Below are 25,611 nucleotides of genomic sequence, written 5' to 3'. Positions count from 1 at the left end.
TATAATCAAATCACTCATAACGACATGCCCAAAATAAAAACGTAGGGACTAGGGACGCCAGCCAGGCCAGGTTCAAGTTGTAACTTTTTAGATTTTGGGGACACGTGGGAATTTGGAAAGCGCAAACCCACGCCGCCTGCTGGTCACTTTCCCCAACAACAACAAGAAGCCCCGCATGTCGTCACTTCCTAAAAAGACCTCAAACGGTCACGTGACACCAGATAACTCGCCTCGTCTTATTTTTTTTTAGCTTTTAATCTTCGTCGTTTTTTTTAACAAACGCGCGCCGAAATGACATCTTGGTCGCTTTGGTTTCACCGCGGGGGCGATCGGCCGGTGCTCGGCGGAGGAGAGCCGCAGTGGTCGCCGTTCTTCTTCGGGACGATGGAGATGGTGATCGGGACGTGAAGTGAAAAGGGTAGCAGCGCGAGCGGCCAAGGCAGCAACAACACAAGGCAAGGCAGCGAGCGAGCTCCGGGGTTCAGGCTGCGTGCGTCACGTGACCGGCATGCGGCTTTAGCGTTTGATAAAAAACATGGCGTGGTGGTGCTGGTAGTCTGTCTCGACTCTGGAGCGAGCAGCTGAACAACAAACACCATCACACATACACTGTCTGGGACCCACAGCGGTCGCGGTGTACCTGGCAAGTGAGTTCACATGTATCGTCTTTTAATTGATATTATGTTTGTTGTTATTTAATCTTAAGTACATTTTATGTATTTTAGTAATTGTACGTATCTCGACACATTTTAAATTCATTTAATCGGGACTGTCTGGCTGCGAGCGAGCCGAGGACACACACACAGCTCCAGGCTTCGCTTTCGTAATCTCGCGTAGCCACATGCCCCAGATTCATACGTCGTCCGTGCAACGGTGTCGCGCGGCGAACAATGTGCAGATCTGCAAGCTCACGGCGCCGTGCGTTTCGCGGACGTCCGCGACTTATAGATTCGCTGTTTTACCGCCGCCGCACGACGGAGACAGAAACGGGCGACATCTCTGCTTCTCTCTAGGGCTAGGCTGTGGGCCCTTGTGGGGGAACCTAAACCTATCTTTCCCCCGGGGCGGATACGGAACTGGCTCGCGTGCGTGCATGTCTCTGTACGGGTTTAAATGACCGGATGCGGTAGGGGGGCTCCAGACCGGATCCCAGCATCAGAGCAGGGAATACGGAATGCAGTGTTGCCATGTCTGCTTATTATACGCGACGTTGGGCTGGGTTGTGTTGCTTATTTGGGCATGTTTCCTAAATATTGTTTAAACGAGTGGTTCTAAAATCAGTGATGCAAATAGCCTGCATCCTGACTCACTAAATTGAGAAGGATGCAATCATGTCACCCTCCCGGGGTCCTGGGATGCAATACTGTACTCAGTACTGTACTCTAACGGCGTCGTTGAAGTAAAGGTGGCCTTACACTAGCCGATAATCGGGCATTTGAAATCTGACAGCACCACACACTACAGGATAATCGGAGCGGGGGCCGAGCAAATATCAAACATTCTTGATGTTGATCGGGCCGATCGCGCGCGGGGGGTGCCCGATTGAGTCGGGCACCCCCCGAGCGTCAAAAATGCCCGATTATCGGCTAGTGTAAGGCCACCTTAAGACTCAAAAAAATGTCCCTGGGCTGGGACCAGTAGTGTCGCTCAAAATCCTGAGGCCCCCCTGCAAGGATCCGGATGGGGCCCTTTCACCACAGTGTAGCCTATAACATCACAGAAGACTTACCATCTTCTCTGCGATTTGGAAAATCGCATTGCATTTGCTGCCGTGAATCCAGATGTAAACATTGAAGCACATGTGGATCTCCCACAGACAACGGCAACACCGTCCAGGGCACAAGCAGATATACGCAACAAGGGGTGGCAAGATGCCGTGAGTGGTAGGAGTCTCTTCCTGGTTTTTAAAGCTCCACCCATGCTGCAATTTACAGCGTCTGCAAAGCGTTTCCGTTTTTCTGGCCGACGCTGCAAGTTGCGGTGTGGGTGGCGCTTCATTTCCATCCACCAGCTGTTTAAAAACCAGGAAGAGACTCCTGCCACTCACGGCCTCCCCTTGTCGTGTATATCTGCTTGTACCCTAGATATAAAAAAAATAGATGCCTCATTGGCTGCTGCAGTTCATTGGAGCGATGTGTCTCCATTGAAGGCAGGGAAACTTTGACAGAAAAAGACTCGCTCACCGTATAGAAAATAGAAGTAAAACTCCTTAAACTGAGACTTATTTTCTTACATCTCAGTTTAAGGAGTTTTACTTCTATTTTCTATACGGTGAGCGAGTCTTTTTCTGTCAAAGTTTCCCTTATGTTTTTGAGACCACCGCTACCGTAGTCAAGTCTGGAAAGGAAAAAAAGGACGAAGAAAGGCGCAACAGTTTTCTCAGTACTCCATTGAAGGCAGGAAATCAAGCGGAAGTGCTGAAGGAACGCTGCGTCGCTGCCCAAGTTACGTCACTCATGCGACTCTTCCATGTCTCTAGGTGCTGCCACACTATCGAAAGAGCCGCGCACGTTCTCGGCTGTGCGCAGCTTATTTTCCGAGTTTTTAGACAGCTGGTGGATGGAAAAGAAGCTCCACCTCCGCGGAAGACTTGCGTGACGGCCAGATTCCCGGAAACGCTCTCCTCCGCGCAAGTCGTCCGCGGAGATGGAGCATAATTTCCATCCACCAGCTGTCTAAAAACTCGGAAAATAAGCTGCGCACAGCTTAAGAAGTGCGCGGCTGTCGACCGTTTTGCGCTTAGGTGTGGAAACAGTGTCTCGCTGTCACTTAAGTGACTACTGGCCAAACACAGCTTTTCCAGGACTTATGTTACGCACTGTCGCACGCAGAAGATTACTTCGCAAGGAATCTCGGGAAAATTGTGCCTTCAATTTTGACACGCGCCCCAGAGCCGGAAGAGGCATCTACCTTTTTATGTCTATGCCCACAGCAATGATGTCACTCCCTGGACTGATCTCAAATGTAAAATGGGTGGCCAACCAATATCTATTGCAGGGTGCATCGCTTGCGGAGCCTCAAATATGCCAGTGGCTGGGACCCATTACATTGAAAATCACACCCAAATTAATGTCATTAACACCCCCCCCCCCCCCCCCCCCCCCCAACTGGAGAAATAGTCTGTGCCAGCCTGCTTGCCAGGGACCCCCATACAAGATCAGATTTTATTGTTAAAATGTTTTAAAAAATATTAATTTATTTTTCTTTCTCCATTTATTTATTGATTGAAAATAGCAGATGCATTATCTTTGCTTCTTTTGGTCTTGTTTTCATAGACCCTGTTGCTTATTTCTCTCACGGCATCTGGCAACACTGACCAGTGCCTTTTTTCTGGTGACGCGAGGTTACATTATCATCTCCTTCTCTAGCATTTAGCATTAGCTTTAGCGATGAGCTAAGCTATCCTCCGCGCTGTTAAACCACACACACAGTGAGTGTATAAGCGTGTGACCGTCAACAATATCAAAACAATGCGGCGATAATTAGCCAAGCTAGCATTACCTAATGGTTGTAGCTAAACGTTATGATTTGGAATTCTAAACAGGCGACAATATAAAGCTCCAGTGAGAACTTGGGTTTAATGAGAACTGTTTAAACCGTCGTTAACTTTAACTATTGGTAAGTTTCACTCTTGAGCTGATAGGAGCGTTTTAATTTAGCATTTAGCTTTAGCCAAGTGAACCTACATTACAACCAGCATGTCAATTAAATTTAACACACGGACGAACGATGAACGGGCGACGTGTTTTTTATGAAGGGAAGTGTTGCTAGTGGTTCCAAGTCTAAAACCCACGTTTGTTGTTATTGTGACATGGCAGTTTGTGGATGAGCACATATCAAGGTGGACAGCTCAATCATTATAAGCATGGGTTTATTTATTATAAACCTCGTCATTGGTGGCGCTAGCCGAACACAGCAGCACATAAACAAACGCATCGCAGCACGTAGTGAGCTTGCAGATCTTCTTGTTTTCGGTGTCGTGGTGGTCGCGATTTACCGGGTCGTGTCATTGGTGTATGGATGGATGGTTGGTTATGTATCATGTTATGGTTCATCGGTGCTGTGTTGGTTACCTTTTTAATGATGGCAATGATTTAAATAATTATTATGTTGGGTTATGCTGTAATAATAACTGGTGGGAAACGACTTGAGACACACACACACGGAGCAGGAAGTTGTTCAGTGCAAACACGTGCCCGCCTGCCCTGCCGTCGCTGCCTGGGTCTGTCTGGGTCACTTTGATGCTGGACTGGTGACACAGCCCTCCCAGTCCCAGCCAGGATCATTGAACGTTATTATAACACTTTATTGTAGCGACCTTTAAACTTGTGTAAATACAAAGTAGTTGTGTAGAGCCAACTATTTATAACATCTAGGTATCTAGGCGACCATTCATTTGGAGAGCTGGTGTCTTTGAGCATCATGTAAAACAAACGTTTAGCTTGCCTTTACTAGCTGTTTACTCTTCACTTTATCTGTGATTGTCTTAAGATTTCTGCCAACTTCTTTATTATTTAGCCTTGTATTGTTAATTTGCGCCAAGTTGTGTTTACAATGAATTTGAGAGACTGATTCGGTCGTTTGTTCCCACATGTGACCCGCATAGCTGGACATGCATCTACTGATAAGCTTTCAGCTTTAATACGGTTTGACCAGGTCAACATTGTAATACTCTTGTATTATTGCAATCACTGTAGTTTAACTTTGTTTAATCATCAAGCTGTTGGGAGGATGGCTAGTTGGTGTATCACATTTCCATTGATGTCACTTTAAAATGTACAGTATAGTGAGGTTGGTAGTGATAATCATACATATTTTTCTTTTGCAGATGGATCCAGGACAGGATTTACTTCTGACTGCGTTAAGTGAAAGCGGCATTTGCCCCAACGATGTATTCGACATTGAATCTCAGGATGTTGCACAAACCCCCTCAGCCCAGCAAGTATGACGCCTGTATTTGGAGCTCACAGTCACAACTCTCTCAAATGTCTGTGATTACATAGAAAATGAAGTGTTAATGTGACTATCACTTGTGGCCCCATGTTGAGTTAGCAGAACTTTTATGGTGTGTTTAACGATGTTTTTTTATTGTCTGCCCCTAGTCTATCTCCATCAGTGCCCTGGGTGCTGGTTTGGGGACTGAGGCAATGGGAGCTTTCAGGACTGAGACTGCGGCTCTACACCCCATAGTTACTATCAGGGTATGTTAACCACTTAAACTATGTATAATACGTTGTATGTCTGTAGTGAAAATAGCCCATCTACAAGCTTGCATTTTGATGCTTTTTTTTTTTTGCCTATTAATCACATGCCCAGTAATAGGGACGCTAGTGTTTCATGTGATTAACAATGTATTTGAGCCGTTTTTCTATTCTAATTTTTTCCCTTTTTATGTGTTCCCATAATCTTCCCAACAGCACAAACCTCAGCCATCTACAACCACATTTGTCTTAAATCAGTTGAATCAGTTACCTTCGCTAGGAACCGTGGTGACCAAACAATCATCCAACCCCATCAAACACACCATCACTGTGACCAAGGTGGTGCACGTGAACGCTTCGGCTCTACGGGGTTCGTCGTCGGCCTCCGCTGCCTCCATGAATCCTTCGGTATCCACTGCTGGCACAGATCAGGTAAGTTTACCAAGCTTATTTCGGAAATCAAAAAATACGGAAGAATTGCAATTGGCCTTTGGTTACACTCCATTAGCGAATGTTCTTCTCTTCTCAGATCCAGCTGAAGGACCTCCTTAGGATGAGGAATCTGAAGAGCACCGGTCTAAAGGGCAACAGTCTGATGGAACTCATGAAGCTCAAGCCCCCGCCTGACATCGCTCAGCCAGTAGCTACTGCGACAGCCACAGGTCATAGTGAGTTAAACGGACACAGCTATAACATTTCTAGAGGAATTTGTTCTCTCAAATACATTTAGCAGCCGACTATTAAGTATACGTGGGCAATATTCATTGTGTTTAGCCAAGCCACGAAAAGCAAAAGAATCCTGCACACTGTCTTCACTTAGAGCAAAAATGTAATGCAATTACAACTTTTCGCTTGCTCGGATCTTCATCAGGTAACTATGTATATACCTGTTGGGGCCCTATGGTCAACTTAATCACATGACTCCAGAAATCACGTGTACCAGAGTTTGTGAAGTTTGGATACAATATGTAGACGTTTCAAAAGCAACAGCTTAGCATTTCTAAGACCTGTATGCTCTCTTGGACTTTCAGTGGAAATGAACAATGGTATAAAGAAGGAAGTCTTGAGTAAAGATTCTCCTCGCATCTGGGTAAATGATGACATGAAACCACAGAGCTTCTCACCTAGCCTGGTAAGTCTGGAATGCTATCATTAAAGTGTGTGTGTGTGTGTGGGGGGGGGGGGGGGGGGGGGTCAATGACATGCCTGCACATAATGGATATAGATAAATGGTCTCATGTCAGACTTTCATTTGTGTAATCATGTCTTTGTTTACTGTATTTAGAGAGAGAGTGTGTGTGTGTGTGTGTGTGTGTGTGTGTGTGTGTGTGTGTGTGTGTGTGTGTGTGTGTGTGTGTGTGTGTGTGTGTGTGTGTGTGTGTGTGTGTGTGTGTGTGTGTGTGTGTGTGTGTGTGTGTGTGTGTGTGTGTGTGTGTGTGTGTGTGTGTGTGTGTAAAGAGAACCAAAACAATTGAAGATGCAACATGTATCGTGCAACATGAAATGTAATATGAACTAATTGCAATTAAAGTATTAAGAAATGACAAAATAGGGATGCCAGGTGGAAAGTTGGTGAACAGTTTCTAACCAGTCGGTCGATTTGAAATGCTACAAAGCACTCGTTTTTCTCACAGAAACTCCCAGGGATGAAAGAGGAAGATGACCTTGAGGAGGAAGAGGAAGAGGAGTTGGGTGTTGCAGAAACGTATGCAGATTACATGCCAATGAAACGTGAGTCAACTTATAGAAACGTATGCCGAGTACATGCCAATGAAACGTGAGTCAACTTATAGAAACGGATGCAGAGTACATGCCAATGAAATGTGAGTCAACTTAGAACTTGGTTGAAAAATGTTATTACTGTTCAGTGATGCAGCTATATTCACGAATACCTGTAACTGTTTGGGATGCGACGACAACTTGCCCATCACAACAACACTGGCTTTTAATTTAAGTAATTTATACTTGGTATAATGGTGTTGCGCAGGGAGGATGGTCAATCTACAAGCTCGGCTTGCAACAACATTGTGAACGCTTTGGACATCTATTTGCCCATAATGCCATACCCAAAAATTGTGATGCCAAGTTTTAATTGGTAGCATATTTCAGCATTTTTACTTGTTACTTGCGCAAGCAGAGCGCGCAAGTACTGCGATCGGCTGGGTATGTCAGTGTTGTTGCAGTGGTTCTCGACTCAGGACCAGGGGCCAGGGCCCATTTGAGAATCTCAAACGTGATCGGCCGATAAGGCCCACCCATCCGACCACATAACCCGGCAGTTAAGTGGTCAGATAGGTGATCACTTAAGTGTTTTGCCAATTATTTGGGAGCCCACTTGGCAATATCCTGATCTTTTGACCTGGTTCATCCAGTAAAGATTGGCCAGCGGCATCCTGATCCTGTGGTGGAGACCAGCTCCTTGTCCAGTGTCAACCCACCCGACGTGTGGTACAGACTTTCTATCCCAGAAGAAACCATGGACCGAGGTTGGCTGTCTGCTTTGCAGCTGGAAGCCATCACATATGCCGCTCAGGTAAACGCACTATTTATGCCAGGCGTGTGAACGTTTGCCGTCCTTCAGCCATAGGACTTCATTACCTGTGGACATAATATTCCAAACGAGAGGTATGCTGAAGTCAGAAATAAAGACGGAACATTGCCCATCTGGTCAAAACCATGAAGAGTTCCCTAGATTAGGAGATACGAGCCATTCTTTCTGACCCGTAAACAAGGAAGTGAACGGCAGCGCGCATGTGCGAAACAGCAAGGAGTACGGTGCAGAAGGAGAGGACAACAAAAACAATCTATTTTAAATTTTGTTTTATATCAATAAAAAAAGCCCTAAAGACCTGTATACACATCCAAGGCCACCTGCAGTTTGATTAGAAAAGACGTGTACACGTCCAAAATTGTTAAGAGTGGCAACTGCCAGCTTGCCATAATTAAGTCATACTTAAGTACCTGATGATACAACTTATTTCTGTTTGTAACCATTACTTTTACTATATATAGTAAGATAATTACAATCCTTTTCCAAGTATCCTATATCATAACATGACCAAGTATCCTTGCCCAACCTTAATGGCTGGTGCGTGGCCATTCTTTCCAACTCGAAACCCAATAACGTTAGAAAATGCATTTTCAAATTGTGTTTAGTTAGACATACCAACAGTCAGACACCCTCCTCAAACCCTAACCTAACCTCACAGGAAGCCACGGGTGATTTCTAACCCGCAGCACAGATTAGTTTTAACCCGCCATGCATGTCGGGAGTCACAAGTGTTTTTTAACCCACAGCACAGGTGATTTTTAAACCGCAGACTGTAGGACTGTTTGTATGTCTCACCAACGTATGCCTTGCAAATCTTTATTTTGCATTCAATCTTCATCCCCTTTTATCATTCAGTCACCAAAGCTAAAAACTCTTGCCTTTCTGTCCATGGCAGCAACACGAGACATTCCTCCCTAACGGCGACCGAGCTGCATATCTGATCGGTGACGGAGCAGGTGTTGGCAAAGGAAGGACCATTGCTGGGATCATCCACGAGAATTATCTTTTAGGACGGAAGAGATCGCTATGGTAAGAACAGCCTTTCTTTACAGTAGACGATGAGTGAAACTTGTCTTTGTACCTATGCACTATGAAATGTGGAATGATTACCCCCTACTTCAGTTGACAGATTTGTATCCTTTCTGTTTGACTTGTTTATATAGGTTTAGCGTTTCAAACGACTTGAAATATGATGCTGAAAGGGATCTACGGGATATAGGAGCGAAGAATATTCAGGTTAATTCGCTAAACAAGGTAATATAATCTAGTTGAATAAACGGATGTTGCTGCTTTAAAAAAAAAAGAAGATATGATCTAGTTGAATAAACACATGTTGCTGCCTTAAAAATGATAATTGACATTTAATTTACCCATCTTGTTCATTGTATAGTTTAAGTATGTTAAGATCTCCTCCAAACACAACGGGAGTGTGAAGAAAGGAGTGATCTTCGCCACATACTCGTCACTGATAGGAGAGAGCCAGTCCGGAGGGAAATACAAAACGAGGTTTCAACAGCTGCTCCACTGGTGTGGAGAGGACTTTGATGGAGTCGTATCCTTTCAAAAAACAATTAGCCACTTGAGCCCTATTTTCTTTTCTTTGTCATATGATGGTGTTGTGGGAAAATGGCCAATGTACAAACTCGTCAGTCGACGCGTTGTGAGCTTGTTGATTGGCCATTTAAATAGGGAGGCCAATTTGAATTGGTTATGATAAATGGTCACTATCCTTTCTGTCTGTTAATTGTACATAGATAGATTTTTGCGCTTCGTAAAACAGAATTGAGAAGAACACCCATAGTTATTTCTCATTATTTTTCTCCATAAATGTTGATGGTTTTTCTTTAACCCGTTGTCTTTAAGATTGTCTATGACGAGTGTCACAAAGCCAAAAACGTTTGTCCAATTGGATCGTCTAAACCTACCAAGACTGGACTTGCAGTGCTGGAGCTGCAAAACAAACTTCCCAAGGCACGGGTTGTGTATGCTAGTGCCACAGGTTAGTAAGTCATTGTAAAATTATAGTAGTGCTGCGTGTTTTTATGGCGTGGCTCTGTGGGAGTCTAGCTGTCTGTGAGCTCATTTTGTGTCTGAGCTAATCTTGCGCACCGCTGGACCGAGTGGGCCACAACAAATGTTCATGTTTTTAGCCAGGTGCAACCTGGCTCTACTGTCGATGTTGAGACTAGTGTGGGCCTAGTGGACACTTTTTCATGATTGGCTGCCTCTAGCGCCTCTAAGCCAATGGGAGATAAAACCCATAGTCTGAACGCTGCAACATGAAGCCGTGTCCTCTAAGGCAGCCAATGGGAGATAAAACCCATTAGTCTTTTTACTGCACCTGGCAGTTATGACGTGAATCATTCTTGTTTAACTTACGTTTTTATAATGGAGGTCACTGCATTTGATCTACTCTTTCAACTTGGGGAAAGATGTCCTGAGGTAGAGGGCTGAGAAGAGGCATGACAGTAGCTGGATTTAAACTTTTTCTTGGTTGCAAGTCTTCAACTTGCAACTCACTGGCTCTACCACAAACCTTCTCTTTTTTTCTCTATCCAGGTGCCTCTGAACCTCGAAACATGGCCTACATGAATCGACTGGGCATCTGGGGAGAAGGAACCCCCTTTAGAGAATTCAGCAACTTCATCCAAGCTGTTGAGCGCAGGTGTGTGTGTACAATGAAATGGGTTGGGACACATTCCTCTAATGTATTGAAAAGGTGATTTCTTTGTTATGGTGAAAGCATTCTGATATATTTTGTCTGACCGTTTCTTAGGGGTGTCGGTGCCATGGAGATAGTTGCCATGGATATGAAGCTGAGGGGGATGTACATTGCAAGGCAATTGAGTTTTACAGGTGTGACCTTCAAAATCGAGGAGGTTCCTCTGACTCAGGCATACATCAAGATGTACAACAAGTCTGTACGCCTGGTAAGAACGTGCTAACTGCTTAAGCCCTATACGCTTTGTCGTACGTCAAATAGCCGATCTACAAGTTCACAACGTGTCACATTGTGATGGGTTGTAAATGTGTATTTTCACTATTCTTGAAAAAGGTTTTGGGTTTAAAATTTGATATGGTTAATTCGCTTGTGAAAGTATTTATATTGGTTAATAAGCTTGTGGAAGTACTTATATTTCCCTTATTTGCATTGCCCAGTGTATTGACTTGTCGTGTTTTTGTTTGTATTCCTTTTCAGTGGGTGAGCGCGCGCGAGAAGTTTCAGGCGGCTGCCAATCTGATGGACGCAGAGCAGCGCATGAAGAAGTCAATGTGGGGCCAGTTCTGGTCGGCTCACCAGAGGTTCTTCAAATACCTCTGCATCGCCTCTAAGGTTCGCAGAGTTGTCCAGCTGGCAAGAGAGGAAGTTCAAAATGGAAAGGTGAGCTTTGTCCTGGAAATAATCTGATTTCTCTTCAATCACTGCCTGGACATCCTCTCCTTTCTATTCATAATCACTCTTACGATGCTAAACCTTTTGAATTCATCTTAATTTGCCGTAATTATTTAATTACTGTAATACATTAACCACTTAAAGCCTGAATTATACTTCTCCATGCAATGGTGTCCTTATCTACAAGCTTTGTGAGCTTGTAGATTGGCTTTTTAGGTTATATGATGCTGGAGTGGCATACTACGACAAACTATAAATGAAGCACCTAGGCTTTTTGACACTGTTCATGTAGGATGACATGCCCAAAATAGGGAAGGCACTGTTTAGTTAAGTTATTAGACTAAGATCATGGTAACTCTAAAATGTGGGTTCATTAGCATCCGCTTTCCATGATGACGTTTGAGCAATATTGTTCCATTAGAGTGAATAATTAAATGTTTTTTTGTTTTGTTTTCAGTGTGTGGTCATTGGTCTCCAGTCGACGGGAGAGGCACGGACACTTGAGGCCCTGGAAGAAGGCGGTGGAGAGCTCAACGACTTTGTTTCCACAGCAAAGTAAGGAGCTCTACACATTAACACGATCATTCCCGGGATTCCTTCAAAATAGGAGCTCTGGGGTGCCGGAAAGACATGGCCGCTTTTACTCTGACCCCCTGTCAAATAAAATAGTCGTAATCGTCTAATCGCAATTATTTGAGATTATAGCAATGTATTATCGTCGATCGTTTCCATGTTTCCAACATTTTTCAAAAATAGCAGATCTACATGCTTAAAACACATTTTTGGGAAAGAAAAAAATATTAAATGTGTCTGCCATTTCTTTGTATATTTTAGTTATTTGTCATACCTGCACTGTGCAATTTGTGATTACGAAGCCTAAAAGTTGTTGTACAACTTTTACAATGCAAAAAACACTTAAATCATTCATCTCAATTAATTGTGTGACAAACTGACGATTAATTGTCAACTTAAACTTGTAATCGTGACAGCCCTAATCATGACAGCCCTATCTGTAAAGTGGCAAGTGTAGTGGTACACTAAACACTCCCATTCTTCTTTTTTGTTTTAGAGGTGTGCTGCAGTCTTTGGTTGAGAAGCATTTCCCAGCTCCTGACAGACAGAAGCTCTTCAGTCTGCTGGGTATTGACCTCTCTGTAAAGAAGACCCCTTCGCCCAGCGAAACTGCAGCTCAACAGAAGGCCAACAAAAGGAAAGGTACTGTCGGCGGTGACTTCTGTAGCGTGTGTATATATATATATATATATATATATATATAATTTTCTTTTTTTTGCCAACGAACTTATAACATTTTGTACTAGCCCATTTGTCAAATCATTCCAGATCCAAGCATACGTATATATATTTCTCCCCCACCGTCTTTATTCAATTAAACCTAAATTGTACATTGTCGTACGATGGTGTTGTGTGGCAAAGAGAGCCCATTTACAAACTGGCAACACATTGCATCACGTGTTGTGAGCTTGTACAGTAGATTGGCAGCCCTGCCATATGTTTTCCTGTAGTGCCATGCCCAAAATCGGAATGACAGGGTTTAAGTGGTTGGAGAAGTTGAAAAATCTCTTTTAAAATATGTTTTTCATTCCTAATATGGTCTTTTCCATACAGTTTGTAAGTTTCTCATTTGCCACCAACTTAATACTCCTTAAGTTGTTAAGTTTAGTTATAGAGTGCAATTATAATGAAGAAAAAAGTGCAGACCTTTCAAAAGGCGTTTGGGGCTTTTCTTCTATGCAATGTTTATTAATCTCTCCTCACTCCTCCAGGTCCAGAAGTTAAGAAGGTGACCAAGAAGCCTCGCAGGCACGGCGGCCTGTCTGGAAGCAGCTCGGACAGCCAGTCCGAGTCGGACAAAGAGTCTGATAAAGACGGCGATAGCGACGACAGCTTCAAGTCCGCCAGCTCGGTAGAGGACGACGACTTCAATCCCTTCAGAGACGAGTCCACCGACGATGAGGAAGATGGTTAGTCACTTAACCTCTTAAAACCCTTGCAGGATCTATATTCCGAGGGAAAACCTTCGCCGGAAAATGGCAGATCTAAAAGTACAACCTTACAACGCATCAAAAGCTTGTAGATCTGCTATTTCCCTGCAAAGAAATCTAATATAGAGTAAAGACACTAGCTGCATAGTGCTTTAACAATTACACATTTACACAAAGAATTGCGATTAACGCTTTAATTGCGTTTTTCTTATCTTTTTAACGTTACAACGTTGCCAATTGTGAAAAGAACTTGAGTACTAATATTATATCTCATTTATTACTGTGACTGTCACCTTTTATTTTGTCCATTGTGCTTAGATCCATGGCTCATCAGAAAAGAACCAAAGAAACGGAAAAAGAAGCAGAAGAGCAAGACGAGACGGAAGAGCATCGATCCAGACTCCATTCAAAGTGCCTTGCTAGCGTCTGGACTGGGCTCAACCAGACCTGCTTTCACTACCTCCGCCCTCATCCCCCCAAGCACACCCGCCATAGGTCAGAATTGGATTGATTGAATACTTTATTAGGCAAGAATGTAAACGGTACAGAGTACAGTCAAACACTTAGTCTAAAAGAATATCTCCTTGGGGTCTTGTTTCCATTCCAGTCCTGGGTATTCAATTCATAATCATGACGTGAAAACTAACAACAATATTCAAATCACCAAAAATAATAATGTACAGGTTGGGGAAAATAAAGGAAGGGGGTTTATGAAGTTGAGTTACAAACCCCTATGAACATTGATTCATCCCATGTACAACCATGATTGTAAGCTGTTTAGTTACACCTAGATGCTTGTTTGAATTTAGAGTACACTAGACAATAAGCCCCAATGCATTTTGCAATGACTTCCTCTGTCACTGTTGTCGCAAGTGATCGGTTACTCGTATAACCCAGATTTTCAATCGAAGCGGTCCGCGTGCAGTCTGAATGCTTCCAGAGGGCAGTGCTTTGAATTTCCAAATGACCAGAGAAATGGAGCACCCGGCGTGTGCTCTGACACTCCAGAGCGTGTTATATACAAATGCGCCCAATTTTATTTCTTTTTTTGTTTGTCCATTAGTAAAAGCAGAGAGTCAGGACTCTTGCCTGACGAGCCAGGATGCCGTGGAGGACGCCCAGCTAATGAAGAAAGATCTCCTGGAAAGGCTTGAGAAGCTAGCCCAGGATTTGCCTCCCAACACTCTGGACGAGCTCATCGACGAACTGGGAGGACCAGAATGTGTGGCAGAGGTAGGTACTAATATCTGGTCACCACTATGTGGCCAATCTTCATATTATTTATATTTCCTTGCTGTCGGGCAGAAACCTTGAATCTCCATATTTCAATCTTTATTTTTGTAAGTGAATGGCCTACTTCTTCATAGTGTTGCGCAATATTGTGAAAATAGCCAATCTACAAGCTCTCAACGTGTCACAATATAACGCCTTATAGCATATTAGCTATTGAGAAACAATTCTGAGCTTGTAACTAAATTGTGTATCCATTGGAACACAGGTTATTTATTTTAATATTTTAAACAAATGTTTCTGCCCAACTGCAACGATGATTTGGCCACTACAGAGACCCAATGTTGCTAAGCGGTCATCTGCTCTGTGTTTCAGATGACTGGTCGTAAGGGCCGCGTGGTCAGCAACGACGATGGAAGCATCTCCTACGAGTCGCGCTCTGAGCTGGATGTGCCTGTGGAAATCCTCAATCTGACAGAGAAGCAACGATTCATGGACGGAGAGAAGGTTAATATTTAATATAGGAGTAGAAAGGGTAAAACGAAGACATGAACCACTTGTATGTAGTTCGTTGTGTGATGAATAGTGAATATAGCCAATTTACAAGCTCAACAAGACACGCACTGTCATGCGTGTCTTGAGCTTGTACAGTTGCTATTTGTTTTATTTGGAATTTGTTAATTTTTGCCTATAATGACGCCGCCCCAAAATGGGGACACCAGGGTGAAGTGGTTGAGTCATTTGGTGACTCACTGACTGAAGAAGAATGATGCATAAATTGTAGTGGCAATGTTTTGAGGAGGGACAAATGTCTTTCTTTCTTTCACCCAGAACATAGCAATCATCTCGGAGGCGGCCAGCTCGGGTATATCCTTGCAGGCTGACCGCAGAGTCAAGAACCAGCGGCGGAGAGTCCACATGACTCTGGAACTTCCTTGGAGTGCAGACAGAGCCATACAACAGTTTGGTCAGTAGACCTTTTCTCTAACCACTCGACAATAGCAAATTGTGTGGTCTCTCTAGGCTAGGGCTGCAACAATCGAGTGTTTACTTGCCGATTATTCTTTTGATTCGTTTTTCAATTAATCAAATATTCGATCAGCGGGTTTAGAAATGTACATGTATGTATGTAATGTGTGTGTGTGTGTGTGTATATATATATATAATTTCTTTTCTTTTTCTTCCAAGTAATCGATTAATGACGAGCCCTTTTTTATACCGTAAAGATTTTGAAAATAGCTGAGCTTGAAGATCTGCTATTTTCACTAATCTTTTAAATTGTTTGCATATGACATGCCAAAATAGGGATCTATTATTTATCTATTAATTAATATTAACTAAATTATCTGTTTTTGTATTCAATGTAATTGATTAGTTCAATGAATGGTTGCAGTCCTAATGGTCCCAGTATGTATGTTGGCCTGTCTAACATGATGTTGTTTCTGTTCTCTCAGGGAGGACACACAGGTCAAACCAAGTCACTGCTCCTGAATACATCTTCCTCATATCAGAGCTGGCAGGAGAGCAGAGATTTGCATCCATTGTTGCAAAACGACTAGAAAGCCTGGTAATATATTGGATATCTATAATATATTGGGAAGAAAAAGAATGTCTGAATTTTTGTATTTGAACTAAATGCAAATTATTGATAGTATTTTGCCCTTTGTAACAGGGTGCTCTTACCCATGGCGACAGAAGAGCTACAGAAACGAGAGACCTCAGCAGATTCAATTTCGACAACAAAGTACGCAATTTGAAGCATAAATGTCTGTTCATTTTCACCTTGAGATGAATAATGTTTTGATTGTGTGGTGACTGACCATCTCTTACCACAGTATGGCAGAAATGCGCTGGAAATTGTCATGAAGTCCATCGTAAAACTTGATACTCCGTTAGTGCCTCCACCATCAACATTTGAAGGGGATTTTTTCAAAGGTATTGGTCTCAATATTTTCAGACATATGACATGTTGCTTACCGTGTTAGATGCACTACAAAGATATTGGTCAAATTATTGTTTTTTGACTACTAGATGGATGGTTTATGATGTTCAACTCATTAAGATTATGTCTGTTTTATTTATAGAAATCCAAACTGGATTAATTGGAGTGGGTCTCATAAGTGTGGAGGATAGATCAGGAGTCATGTCTGTGGACAAAGGTAATAACCTTTCTTTACAAATGAAAGTTACATTGTGCAATAAATTGATTGTCACGAGGCATGAAATGATGAGCATTGATTGAACAGAAAACCAGTTATCCATGTTGTTTGGCTTCAACCAATCAAAATCTGCTCACCCCGTGTGTGTGTGTGTGTGTGTGTGTGTGTGTGTGTGTGTGTGTGTGTGTGTGTGTGTGTGTGTGTGTGTGTGTGTGTGTGTGTGTGTGTGTGTGTGTGTGTGTGTGTGTGTGTGTGTGTGTGTGTGTGTGTGTGTGTGTGTGTGTGTGTGTGTGTGTGTGTGTGTGTGTGTGTGTGTGTGTGTGTGTGTGTGTGTGTGTGTGTGTGTGGTCATTTTAATTTGATGGAAGCATGTGGAGCCATGAGAGAGCTGGCTTTGTTATTTATCGTAGGGGCCACAAAATGGCCACTTCAACCCTATCGATACTATCTGATGCTATACTACCTATTTTCCCTCTTCATCAAAAACTATAAGCTTGTAGATCTGCTATTTTCACAAAGTTTGCCCTAGAATAGGGACGCTAGGGATGAGTGGTTATGCTCAACCCCCTGGGAGGGGGAGGGGGGGGAAGAACAATGTGAGAACATTGCTTTGAATGTGTTTGTGTGCATTCTTGCTCTTCCAGACTACAACAACATCGGGAAGTTCCTGAACCGTATCCTGGGCATGGAGGTCCAGCAACAGAATGCCTTGTTCCAGTACTTCTCTGACACGCTGGCAGCTGTTATTCAGGAGGCAAAGAGGAACGGCAGATATGACATGGGCATTCTAGGTGAGATCAGTTGATTGTTAATTCAAAACTGTTGCAAAGGGAGGGTATGCGTGTGACATCATCATCATACCCTGAAGTTATGCGGGATCGCCTACTGAGTTACCACTCACTATGTGTGTGTGTGTGTGTGTGTGTGTGTGTGTGTGTGTGTGTGTGTGTGTGTGTGTGTGTATATATATATATATATATATATATATATATATATATATTTTTTTTAAATCTGTAATGGTGGTGATGTGTTTTCACAATTAAATGTTTGCTTATATTGACATGGATGGACAACTTCCTTGTCTTGTACTAGATCTGGGCTCGGGTGATGAGAAGGTACAGAAGGTGGAATGCAAAAGATTCCTAACACCAGGCTATACCACAGCAGGACACGTTGAGCTCTACACTGTATGTCATTTCATATACGTCTGAAATCTGCAGAATGTTGCCCTTTTATTTGTTTTTTGCTTAGGAGAAAATATCTGCAATTAATTGAATGCTTTGAAACAATCGCTGCATTGATTTGTAATACCCTTAACTGTTTTATCAGGTAAGTGTGGAAAGGGGAATGTCGTGGGAAGAAGCCACCCATGCCTGGGCAGAACAGAGCGGATCAGATGATGGATTTTATATACAGGTACACTCCCTGTTCTTTCGTGTACATGTACAGTTCATTTGTTAACCAGCTCACTGGCCTTGGGTTGGAGTGTCCGCCCTGAGACTATGATGCCATGGATCAATTCCTCGGTGGGGTCAAGCCAAAGACTACAAACATTGGACCCGGTACCTCCCTGATGGGAACCTAGTATCAACAGTTTGATAAGTCCCTGTGGCATACGGGTACTAACGGCATGTCCAGGGGGTTGTGCTTGTACAGTATATCATGGCTGAGGGAAGCACTTGTACATCAAGCTACATAAGCAGGAGACTGGTTCCACTTCCCAAGGCCACTTACTAACAGTTGATTTCATATCGCACAGAGAGGATTTTTATTTTTAAATGGGGGGGCGTTGTGTGTTTTCTCCAGGTCGAGTATGTTTTCAGGTGGGGTCAGTTTTTTTTTGCGTAAACCTTATATGGGTTCATCATGGTTATTGGATAATCCATTAAAATGCAAAGCACTGGGCAGTATGTTTCAGGTGTGGTCTGGTTTAGCATACTAAAAGCTTCCATTGATTGAAACCTTTATTTCAGGGGAATCCATTGAGACCAAGATCTCTTTTTCAATGGTGCCTGTGTACAAGAAGGAACATTTATAACAATGATTTTACAAAGATGTAATACAAAACACAAAAAATATATTACACTTAGCAGGTGCATACTAAGGCCTTCCGAGTTCCAATACAAGGTCGGCTAAAAATAGCAAAATAAGGACATAACTTTTCTTGACATTCATTCCGTATATATGGAGCGCATACACCCTGAAGGCAGTATCTCCCAGCTTAGTATTGGTTTTAGACACCTTCAGCATATACTTACCTTGAGATCTGGTACCATGACTTGATGTATTTGGAATTAGGATCTAGCAATTTTGTAAAATACAATCATAATGTATGAATAATTGGTTTGTCATGGAAGAACCATTCAAAAACAATTGGTACAGATCAGTTGGCAGTAGTACCAGTGGTAAATGGGGGTGGGGAAGTGGATTTCTTCCCCCAGACTGTATTGTGGAATATGGGCGGTTTGTGTGTGTGTGGAGGGAAATACACATATTTTATAATGGGCTATAAAGTAATATATTATACAATAATTTTAGTTGAAGACAACACAACTGAGAGAATGAAAGAAAGCTGTAGGTTGGAGAAGGAATCGACACTAAAAATTAGGTTCTGCCACTACATTGACACTATTCATACGGGAGGGGGATGACCGTGTCAATTTCTGGGAAACGCAACAAGTCTCCCCTCAAAAATGAAGAGCCGGTTTGCTTCCTCTGGTTGCCTCCTTGGCTGTTGGTGCTCGGCTACAGTCGATATCAAAATGATAAAAGATACTACTAAAGAACTTTAGCTCAGATTCACATTTTTCAATTTGCTACATTGGGCTGCTAATGCGTTGTTGGCATGTAGCTCTCATTAAAGGGGAATACCACTCATTTTCAACATACAACTATGTCTGTTTCTCTCTATATACCTTAGAGTTGTGTGGATATAAGAAAAAGACACACTCTTCTGTCTATGTTGCCTTGAACTGGATAATCGATTGTTGGGATCATGTGATCAGTGACATACGGAAGGTGTACTCTTAGGCCCGCCCTCTAGTCTGCCTCGTTCATCAGAATGGGGAATCTCACTTCCAGCTGAAGCAGCATGACTTGAACTTCAAGTCATGTTGTTTATAATGGCCTACATTTCACAAGACATGGATAATAGAAATCAATCTGCTGAAAAAGTCTTAACTCGCATGGTTTCAGCTGGAAGTGAGATTCACCATTTCCGTGAATGACGCAGCCTATTGGGCAAGACAGAGTATTTAATAAGGTGTATATAAATGTAATTGAAAATGAGTCTGATTGAAATATTGGCCAGATAACACTTATCAGTGTGACGTTATGTTATGGACCACATGAGGAACACATTGCAGCTAGACAGACATGTCACTGAATGTAAATGTACAACAGTCTCTCACAGGTCTCAAAGGTCTTTAACTTCAGCAGGAATGTAAACGTTACAACAAATCAATGTTTTTAGGTGAGGAACAACAAGAAGACAGCCATACTGGTGAAGGAGGTGAACACCAAGAAGAGGTTGTTCCTGGTGCATCGGCCCAACACGGGCAAACAACTCAAACTGGAGGCATACGCAGACATCAAGAAGAAGTGTAAAAAGGTAATACAAATGTCAAGTGTTGACATCATAAATGTGCGCTGGGTTAACCCATTCAGGCCTGACGTCGAAATAAAAAAAACGTTCGCTCTGAAAGAATATATATTCCAAGATTTGTGCCGCATTTTTACGATTTTTTCAAAAATAGCAGACCTACAAGTTCATAGCGAGCCACTCGGTGGCGCGCTATGAGCTTGTAAATCTGCTATTTTTCAATAGCTAAAGTATAACATAATGCTTAGTTAAAACACCAAAAGGGGTTCCCGCCCAAAATGGGTTTAAAGCTATAATATGACACACATGCGTCCTCAGGTCTAAATGGGTTAAACTTTTTAAATGAGGTGATTATTTCAACTTTTATCCTTTCTTAGGTCTTGTCGGATGATGCAAAGCAACACTGGATGGACCAGTACAAGTCCTCTGCAACGATCTGCTCTCATGCATATTGGTATGTAGTCACAGAAGAGCACTTTCGACATCATGGTTGGAGTGCTTCCACGAAAGCCTTTAGTGATGCCAGCAACTTTTGAACCTATGAAGTTATATCAACCATTGCTTTGTTTGAACGCAGTCGCCTGTGTTAATCGCACACACACATTGCCTAGCTGAAGCTAGTTGTGGTAAGGATTTTAAAAAATACCGTTAACACTTGTTGACAAATTACACTTAGGGGGTCCTACAGTCCAGCAGTGGAACGCTTTGGATTTCATTTTCCCCCCCTTTATTTACCAAGGGTAGTAGCTGAGCACAAGTGCTCATTTTCAGCAACGCCCTGCACAAAAACACAGGCAGACACGCACATTAAAACCTGGGAGCTGACCAGTACAACCACAGTCTTATACTGTTGGCCACTAAGCAGCTCCACTGGAGCAGTTGTGGGTTCAGTGCCTTGCTCAAGGGCACTTCAGCTGTGGGTGATGATGACCAATCACTTCCCGACCCAGATTTTTCCTGCCCGTCCGGGGAATCGAACCGGCAACCTTTCGTCAACAAGGGTGCTCCTCTAACCCTTTTACCGTAGAAATGCATGGCAGGAAAGTGTCATGGCCCCTTATGTCAGTCACTTAACAGTTTGACGGCCGCTAATAGTTTACTCCAGTGTTCCACCGCGCGTAATACGACATTCCCGCTATTTGTTTAATGCGTTTAATTTGCTGTTTTAAAATAATTAAAAAGAAACGGCGCATTTATCCGGGACCTGATGACGAGGCCGTCGCGTTATGACGAAACCGGAAATCAAGTCATCATCTGGGCTGCTAGGGCTTCTGGGAAATTGAGCTCAATGTAAGTGGACGGGGGGTTTGTTTGGACTACAATGCCTCATAGAGGCGGATTCTGTACCGCATTGTAATGGCCGCTGGTGATGATGATCATAACATGCCGACGGACCATTCTAAGCCGGATTTTCGCGGATCAAAAGCCCAAATACTTCAGCGTATGCTCTAAAGGTAATAAAACAATCTCGGCAGCGTAGAATATTTGATGAAATGGCGGGTAACGCGTATAGTAGAACTGTTAACATAAATGTCTGTGCTTGTACTATGTGTCTGTGTGGTTAAGCCCTATCTGTGGCGTACGTCGGAATTTAGTTGATCTACAGGCTCACAAGGCATTGCATCACGCCACATTGTGAGCTTGTATGTCTGCTATTTTGCAACATACAACGGGGATAAAATGAAGCATTCCTGTGCCCCCCCCCCCCCCCCCCAGGCGAGGACACTGTAAGAAGGCGTCGATGGGTCTACACTGCGACATTGGTCTTCGGTGTCGGACGTACTTCGTCCTGTGTGGCTCGGTGCTCAGCGTGTGGACCAAAGTAGAGGGCGTGCTCGCGTCAGTCAGCGGAACCAATGTGAAGATGCAGATTGTTCGCCTTCGATCAGAAGACGGACAGAGGATAGTTGGTAAGTTAAAGGCCAGACATTTTGAAATATTTAAATAATTAATAAATTGCATTCTTTAGCTGGGCTGGTTCCTCAATGTCATGGTATAAGACTATAGACCGATTTGAACGTATAGTAATAAGTTTAAAATTTTCTTCCACAAAAATGTTTGGGATTTTGGATATATTGTGATGAGGCGTAAGTGTTGTCTTTTACTCGTCTTAAGCCTTATTTTATTTACATAAAGAAATATCTAATTTACAAACTCATTGTGAGCTTGTAGATTGGCTATTTTCACAATTTAAAAAAATGTTGACCAAGTACTGTACCACATATCGTACTGTGACAATATGATTACACATTGATTTGATTGTTGCCCAGCCCTAATTTCAATGCATCATATCCAATGACAGGAAAATCATGTCAGTAATTGCTTATTCTTTTTCCTTTACCTTTTTTTTTTACAACAGGCTTGATCATTCCAGCAAACTGTGTGTCGCCGCTGAGCAACATCCTGTCAACATCAGACCAGTGCCAGCAGCTTGCAGTGCAGGAGCAACAGAAATGGCAGCAACTTCACCCCCAAAGTCTCAGTCACGCGCACGATACATAGCATACCACTCATTCACCCCGGGTTCACGTCCTACCCTGAAGGAACTGCAAGTCTCCCATTTTGTGCATTTTAAGCTCATGTCCCTACTACCCCTTGTTGCGCGGCTCTTCAAGCTCTCAACATATTGTGCGCTTGTAGATCTGCTATTTTTGGTGTACGACACCTGCTCGCAACAAAGTGTAACTAGCTTTATTCTGCCCCACCCCACCTTTTTTTTCCTCTTTTCTTTTAAGGGTCAGAAGGTGCCATGCTAAGCTGTGGCATTCATAAATGTAAAAGCAGTGGCTGGCAAGTACAGGAAAGATTTCAGGTTTTATCCCCAGAGACAGTTTTCACCTTGAATTTTGATCGTTTACGTTTGTTTCTCCTCTGATATTCAGAGTGAAAGATTTGATAAAAGATGAAAAAAGAAAGACAATTTGGTCGATTTTGTTTGTCGAGGTGGCAGTGTGCAAGGGCTGTGGGAACACACGATATCCAAGAAGATGGTGTATTGGTCGAGGTTTTCCCTCTTAACCACTGTTTCTCTAAGTGGTGTGTAATAACCCTGTCTGTGTCTGATGAATCTCAGAGTTGCAACCTGTTCTAACTGTGTCAAGACCAAAGGTAGTTGAAACCATAGTGTACATGATGTGGATACCGCATTCGCCGCTGCTGTTCACAGGAGCTATGCGGCAACACGGCTGCTGTATTGGCAGGGGCAAGCCGTGCCAATATTTATGCATGTATTGAAGCATGTGGTCTCTCCACAATTAAATTAATTGCAACTGGCTGAATTCCCATCCGGTTGATTTAATGAAAGCTGTCGGTTTTCATACCAAAATACATTGTGTACATGGTAACTCGGGCAAGTTGCCCTGCTAATATGTTGCCCACATTGATGTACAATCTCGTGGCCAATGCGGCATCTGTGTGTATTCAGTCTATGGTTAAAACGGAGAAAGACCACAACATCGTCAATGTGAACCTGAGACAAAAGAAAAACCCCCATGTGGTTCTTTCCAAAATGGGCAATGCAACTTTTGAGTTTTTACTTGTCCTATAACCTGTCACAACCATAAATGATATTTAAAAGTTTATTATGAAAGCACAGATTTTTGCACTCAACTAATTCCTTCTCATTCTTTCCATGTCACTGGTTTGGGCATATTCTTTAAACCCCTAGCTCGATTTGTCCAAGTGGTGATCAAGGAGTTGGTTGTATAATGCTGTGTAATTCATATTTACAGTTGTCATAAGAAATGACTGTACGCATCATTGGGCTCTGTAAGGCTTCATCTTGGACTGGTCTTGGTTTGTTTCCACTTGATCTTGACCCAGTTCAGAACTGGTATGTATGTTGTACATATTTTGAGTTGGACTTTGTCACATTTAGTGTGGTCTAGACGAACAGTCCTTGACAGCCTGGTTAGTGCCACAGAAAATTGCCAACCTTTAAGCTATAATGCATACTCCTACAGAGGAAAACCTTCACCCACCCCAGTCACTGACAGAAGGATTATGAGAATAAAGAGGAAACCTGACAATACATGTGTCAAGAAATGAGACCCTTGCCAGAGACCAAGACGAGACCGTGACATGCTTGGACCAAGATTGATATTTTTGGTGTTGACAGAGCAAGACCAATCTGAAGCACTGCCCTGAGATTTCTTTAGTGATCTCAAAGTCTTCTCTTCTGAAGATTGAAATATATTTTCTATTTTTCTTTGTTCTTGTTTGTGATAACAGGACAGTGCTCAGGGGTTAACACTCTTGGAAAATTAAGAAACAAAAAGCAAGAGGCATTACAAAAAAGTCTTGTATGACCACAACAGACATGTTCTTTCCACTTCTGTTCTGACGAACACATCACCTGTGTTTTTATTTTGTCCAGTTAAGTTTACATCTTGCATCCTCCGTTAATGTTATCAGCTCTCTATAAAACTGCTTTGTTGAGCCACACAAGATGACTATAATCAGACTGGATAGCTTTAGTTCACCAAAGTGTTGAACGCTCTTGCCTCCTTGTTTTTCTACTGGATTGTAGAGCTGCACTGCAAAGGACGGGGCAACATCTGGCGATGTCTGCGAGCTGCCTAAATGGAATGGGAGTATTGTAGAAATATGCCCCAACACATCGAATCTGTGTATTCAAGACTTTGCTCTTTTATTTGAGGTGTGCATATCCTCTTCCCTTCTCATCCATTAAGATGGATATGAATGGGCTGCAGGGACTTGTCTTTGTGTGTCACCAAATTATGAGCATTTTGTACACTGTAAAGTAATATTAATTCAGCAATGCAGTACTGCAGGAGTTTAACATTAAGAGTTGAGTGGCAAATATTTCTGGAACATTCTACCATTTGCATTTATTGAATCGTAATGAGTCTGATTTATACTTGGTTGGACGTGGGTGGCGCACACCCAAAATGGCAGCTCAAGCTGCAAGCAATACAAGCTTAAAATCTGATCTACAAGCTCACAATGCACTGAGCTTGTAGATCAGCTATGTTAAGGTGCGCGACACCCGCGCTTACCTAAGAATAGCTCTGGCATAATGTATACATGTGATGACCCTCCCCTATTGTTTGTTTGTTCTACTTATTACGTTTTCTATGTACAGGAGGTTCATGGGCAGTGCTGCAGGGTCATCACTGCATAGCTGCACTATCACATTAAACAAATCTTTTCAACTGGAATGTCCACCATATACATTTGCCAGTGTCTGACGTCTTTGTTTTGACAAGTGACATGTTATGTACATGGGCTGCTGACTTTCTAAAAAGCTTTGAGTGCTGTACACAATGTACACAACGGGCAGTTTTGATTAGAAGTTAAAACACTTGAACAACTTTTACCATTGCACGAGTTGCACTACTGAGTTGTACAAAAATAAATCTGCATTACACGATTTGAATGCGTGCAATGATCAATAAAGCTTGATATACTTGTATCATGTGATTACTGTGTTTGCTTTAATACAGCACTACA

At 42.7% G+C, this 25,611-nt stretch overlaps 1 protein-coding gene across 6 annotated transcripts; it reads left to right on the top strand.

The window, feature by feature from the left end:
• Positions 1 to 239: 239 nt before the first annotated feature.
• sbno1 (strawberry notch homolog 1) lies at positions 240 to 25,573 on the top strand. 6 transcript variants are annotated; one of them, XM_079525010.1, is made up of 33 exons: positions 240 to 647; positions 4,829 to 4,942; positions 5,103 to 5,201; positions 5,418 to 5,633; positions 5,710 to 5,869; positions 6,233 to 6,333; positions 6,836 to 6,932; positions 7,574 to 7,734; positions 8,648 to 8,781; positions 8,916 to 9,006; positions 9,143 to 9,304; positions 9,616 to 9,751; positions 10,312 to 10,417; positions 10,529 to 10,682; positions 10,952 to 11,134; positions 11,604 to 11,701; positions 12,216 to 12,361; positions 12,931 to 13,128; positions 13,468 to 13,644; positions 14,213 to 14,382; positions 14,755 to 14,886; positions 15,211 to 15,346; positions 15,834 to 15,946; positions 16,052 to 16,123; positions 16,215 to 16,314; positions 16,464 to 16,538; positions 17,183 to 17,329; positions 17,631 to 17,725; positions 17,868 to 17,954; positions 20,011 to 20,148; positions 20,517 to 20,593; positions 21,856 to 22,049; positions 22,499 to 25,573. In XM_079525010.1, the coding sequence occupies exons 2-33, from the start codon at positions 4,829 to 4,831 to the stop codon at positions 22,639 to 22,641; spliced, it is 4,212 nt and encodes a 1,403-aa protein (XP_079381136.1). In that variant the 5' UTR covers positions 240 to 647; the 3' UTR covers positions 22,642 to 25,573. The 6 variants fall into 6 exon arrangements, with proteins under 6 accessions (XP_079381136.1, XP_079381138.1, XP_079381137.1 ...); XM_079525012.1 differs by having other exon boundaries at positions 241 to 647; positions 5,731 to 5,869; XM_079525011.1 differs by having other exon boundaries at positions 241 to 647; positions 5,731 to 5,869; positions 6,818 to 6,932.
• The last annotated feature ends 38 nt before the right edge of the window (positions 25,574 to 25,611 follow it).

This window comes from Electrona antarctica (assembly GCF_951216825.1).
Source record: "Electrona antarctica genome assembly, chromosome: 16".
NCBI lineage: Eukaryota > Metazoa > Chordata > Actinopteri > Myctophiformes > Myctophidae > Electrona > Electrona antarctica.
This window is presented reverse-complemented; position numbering and strand designations above follow the sequence as displayed.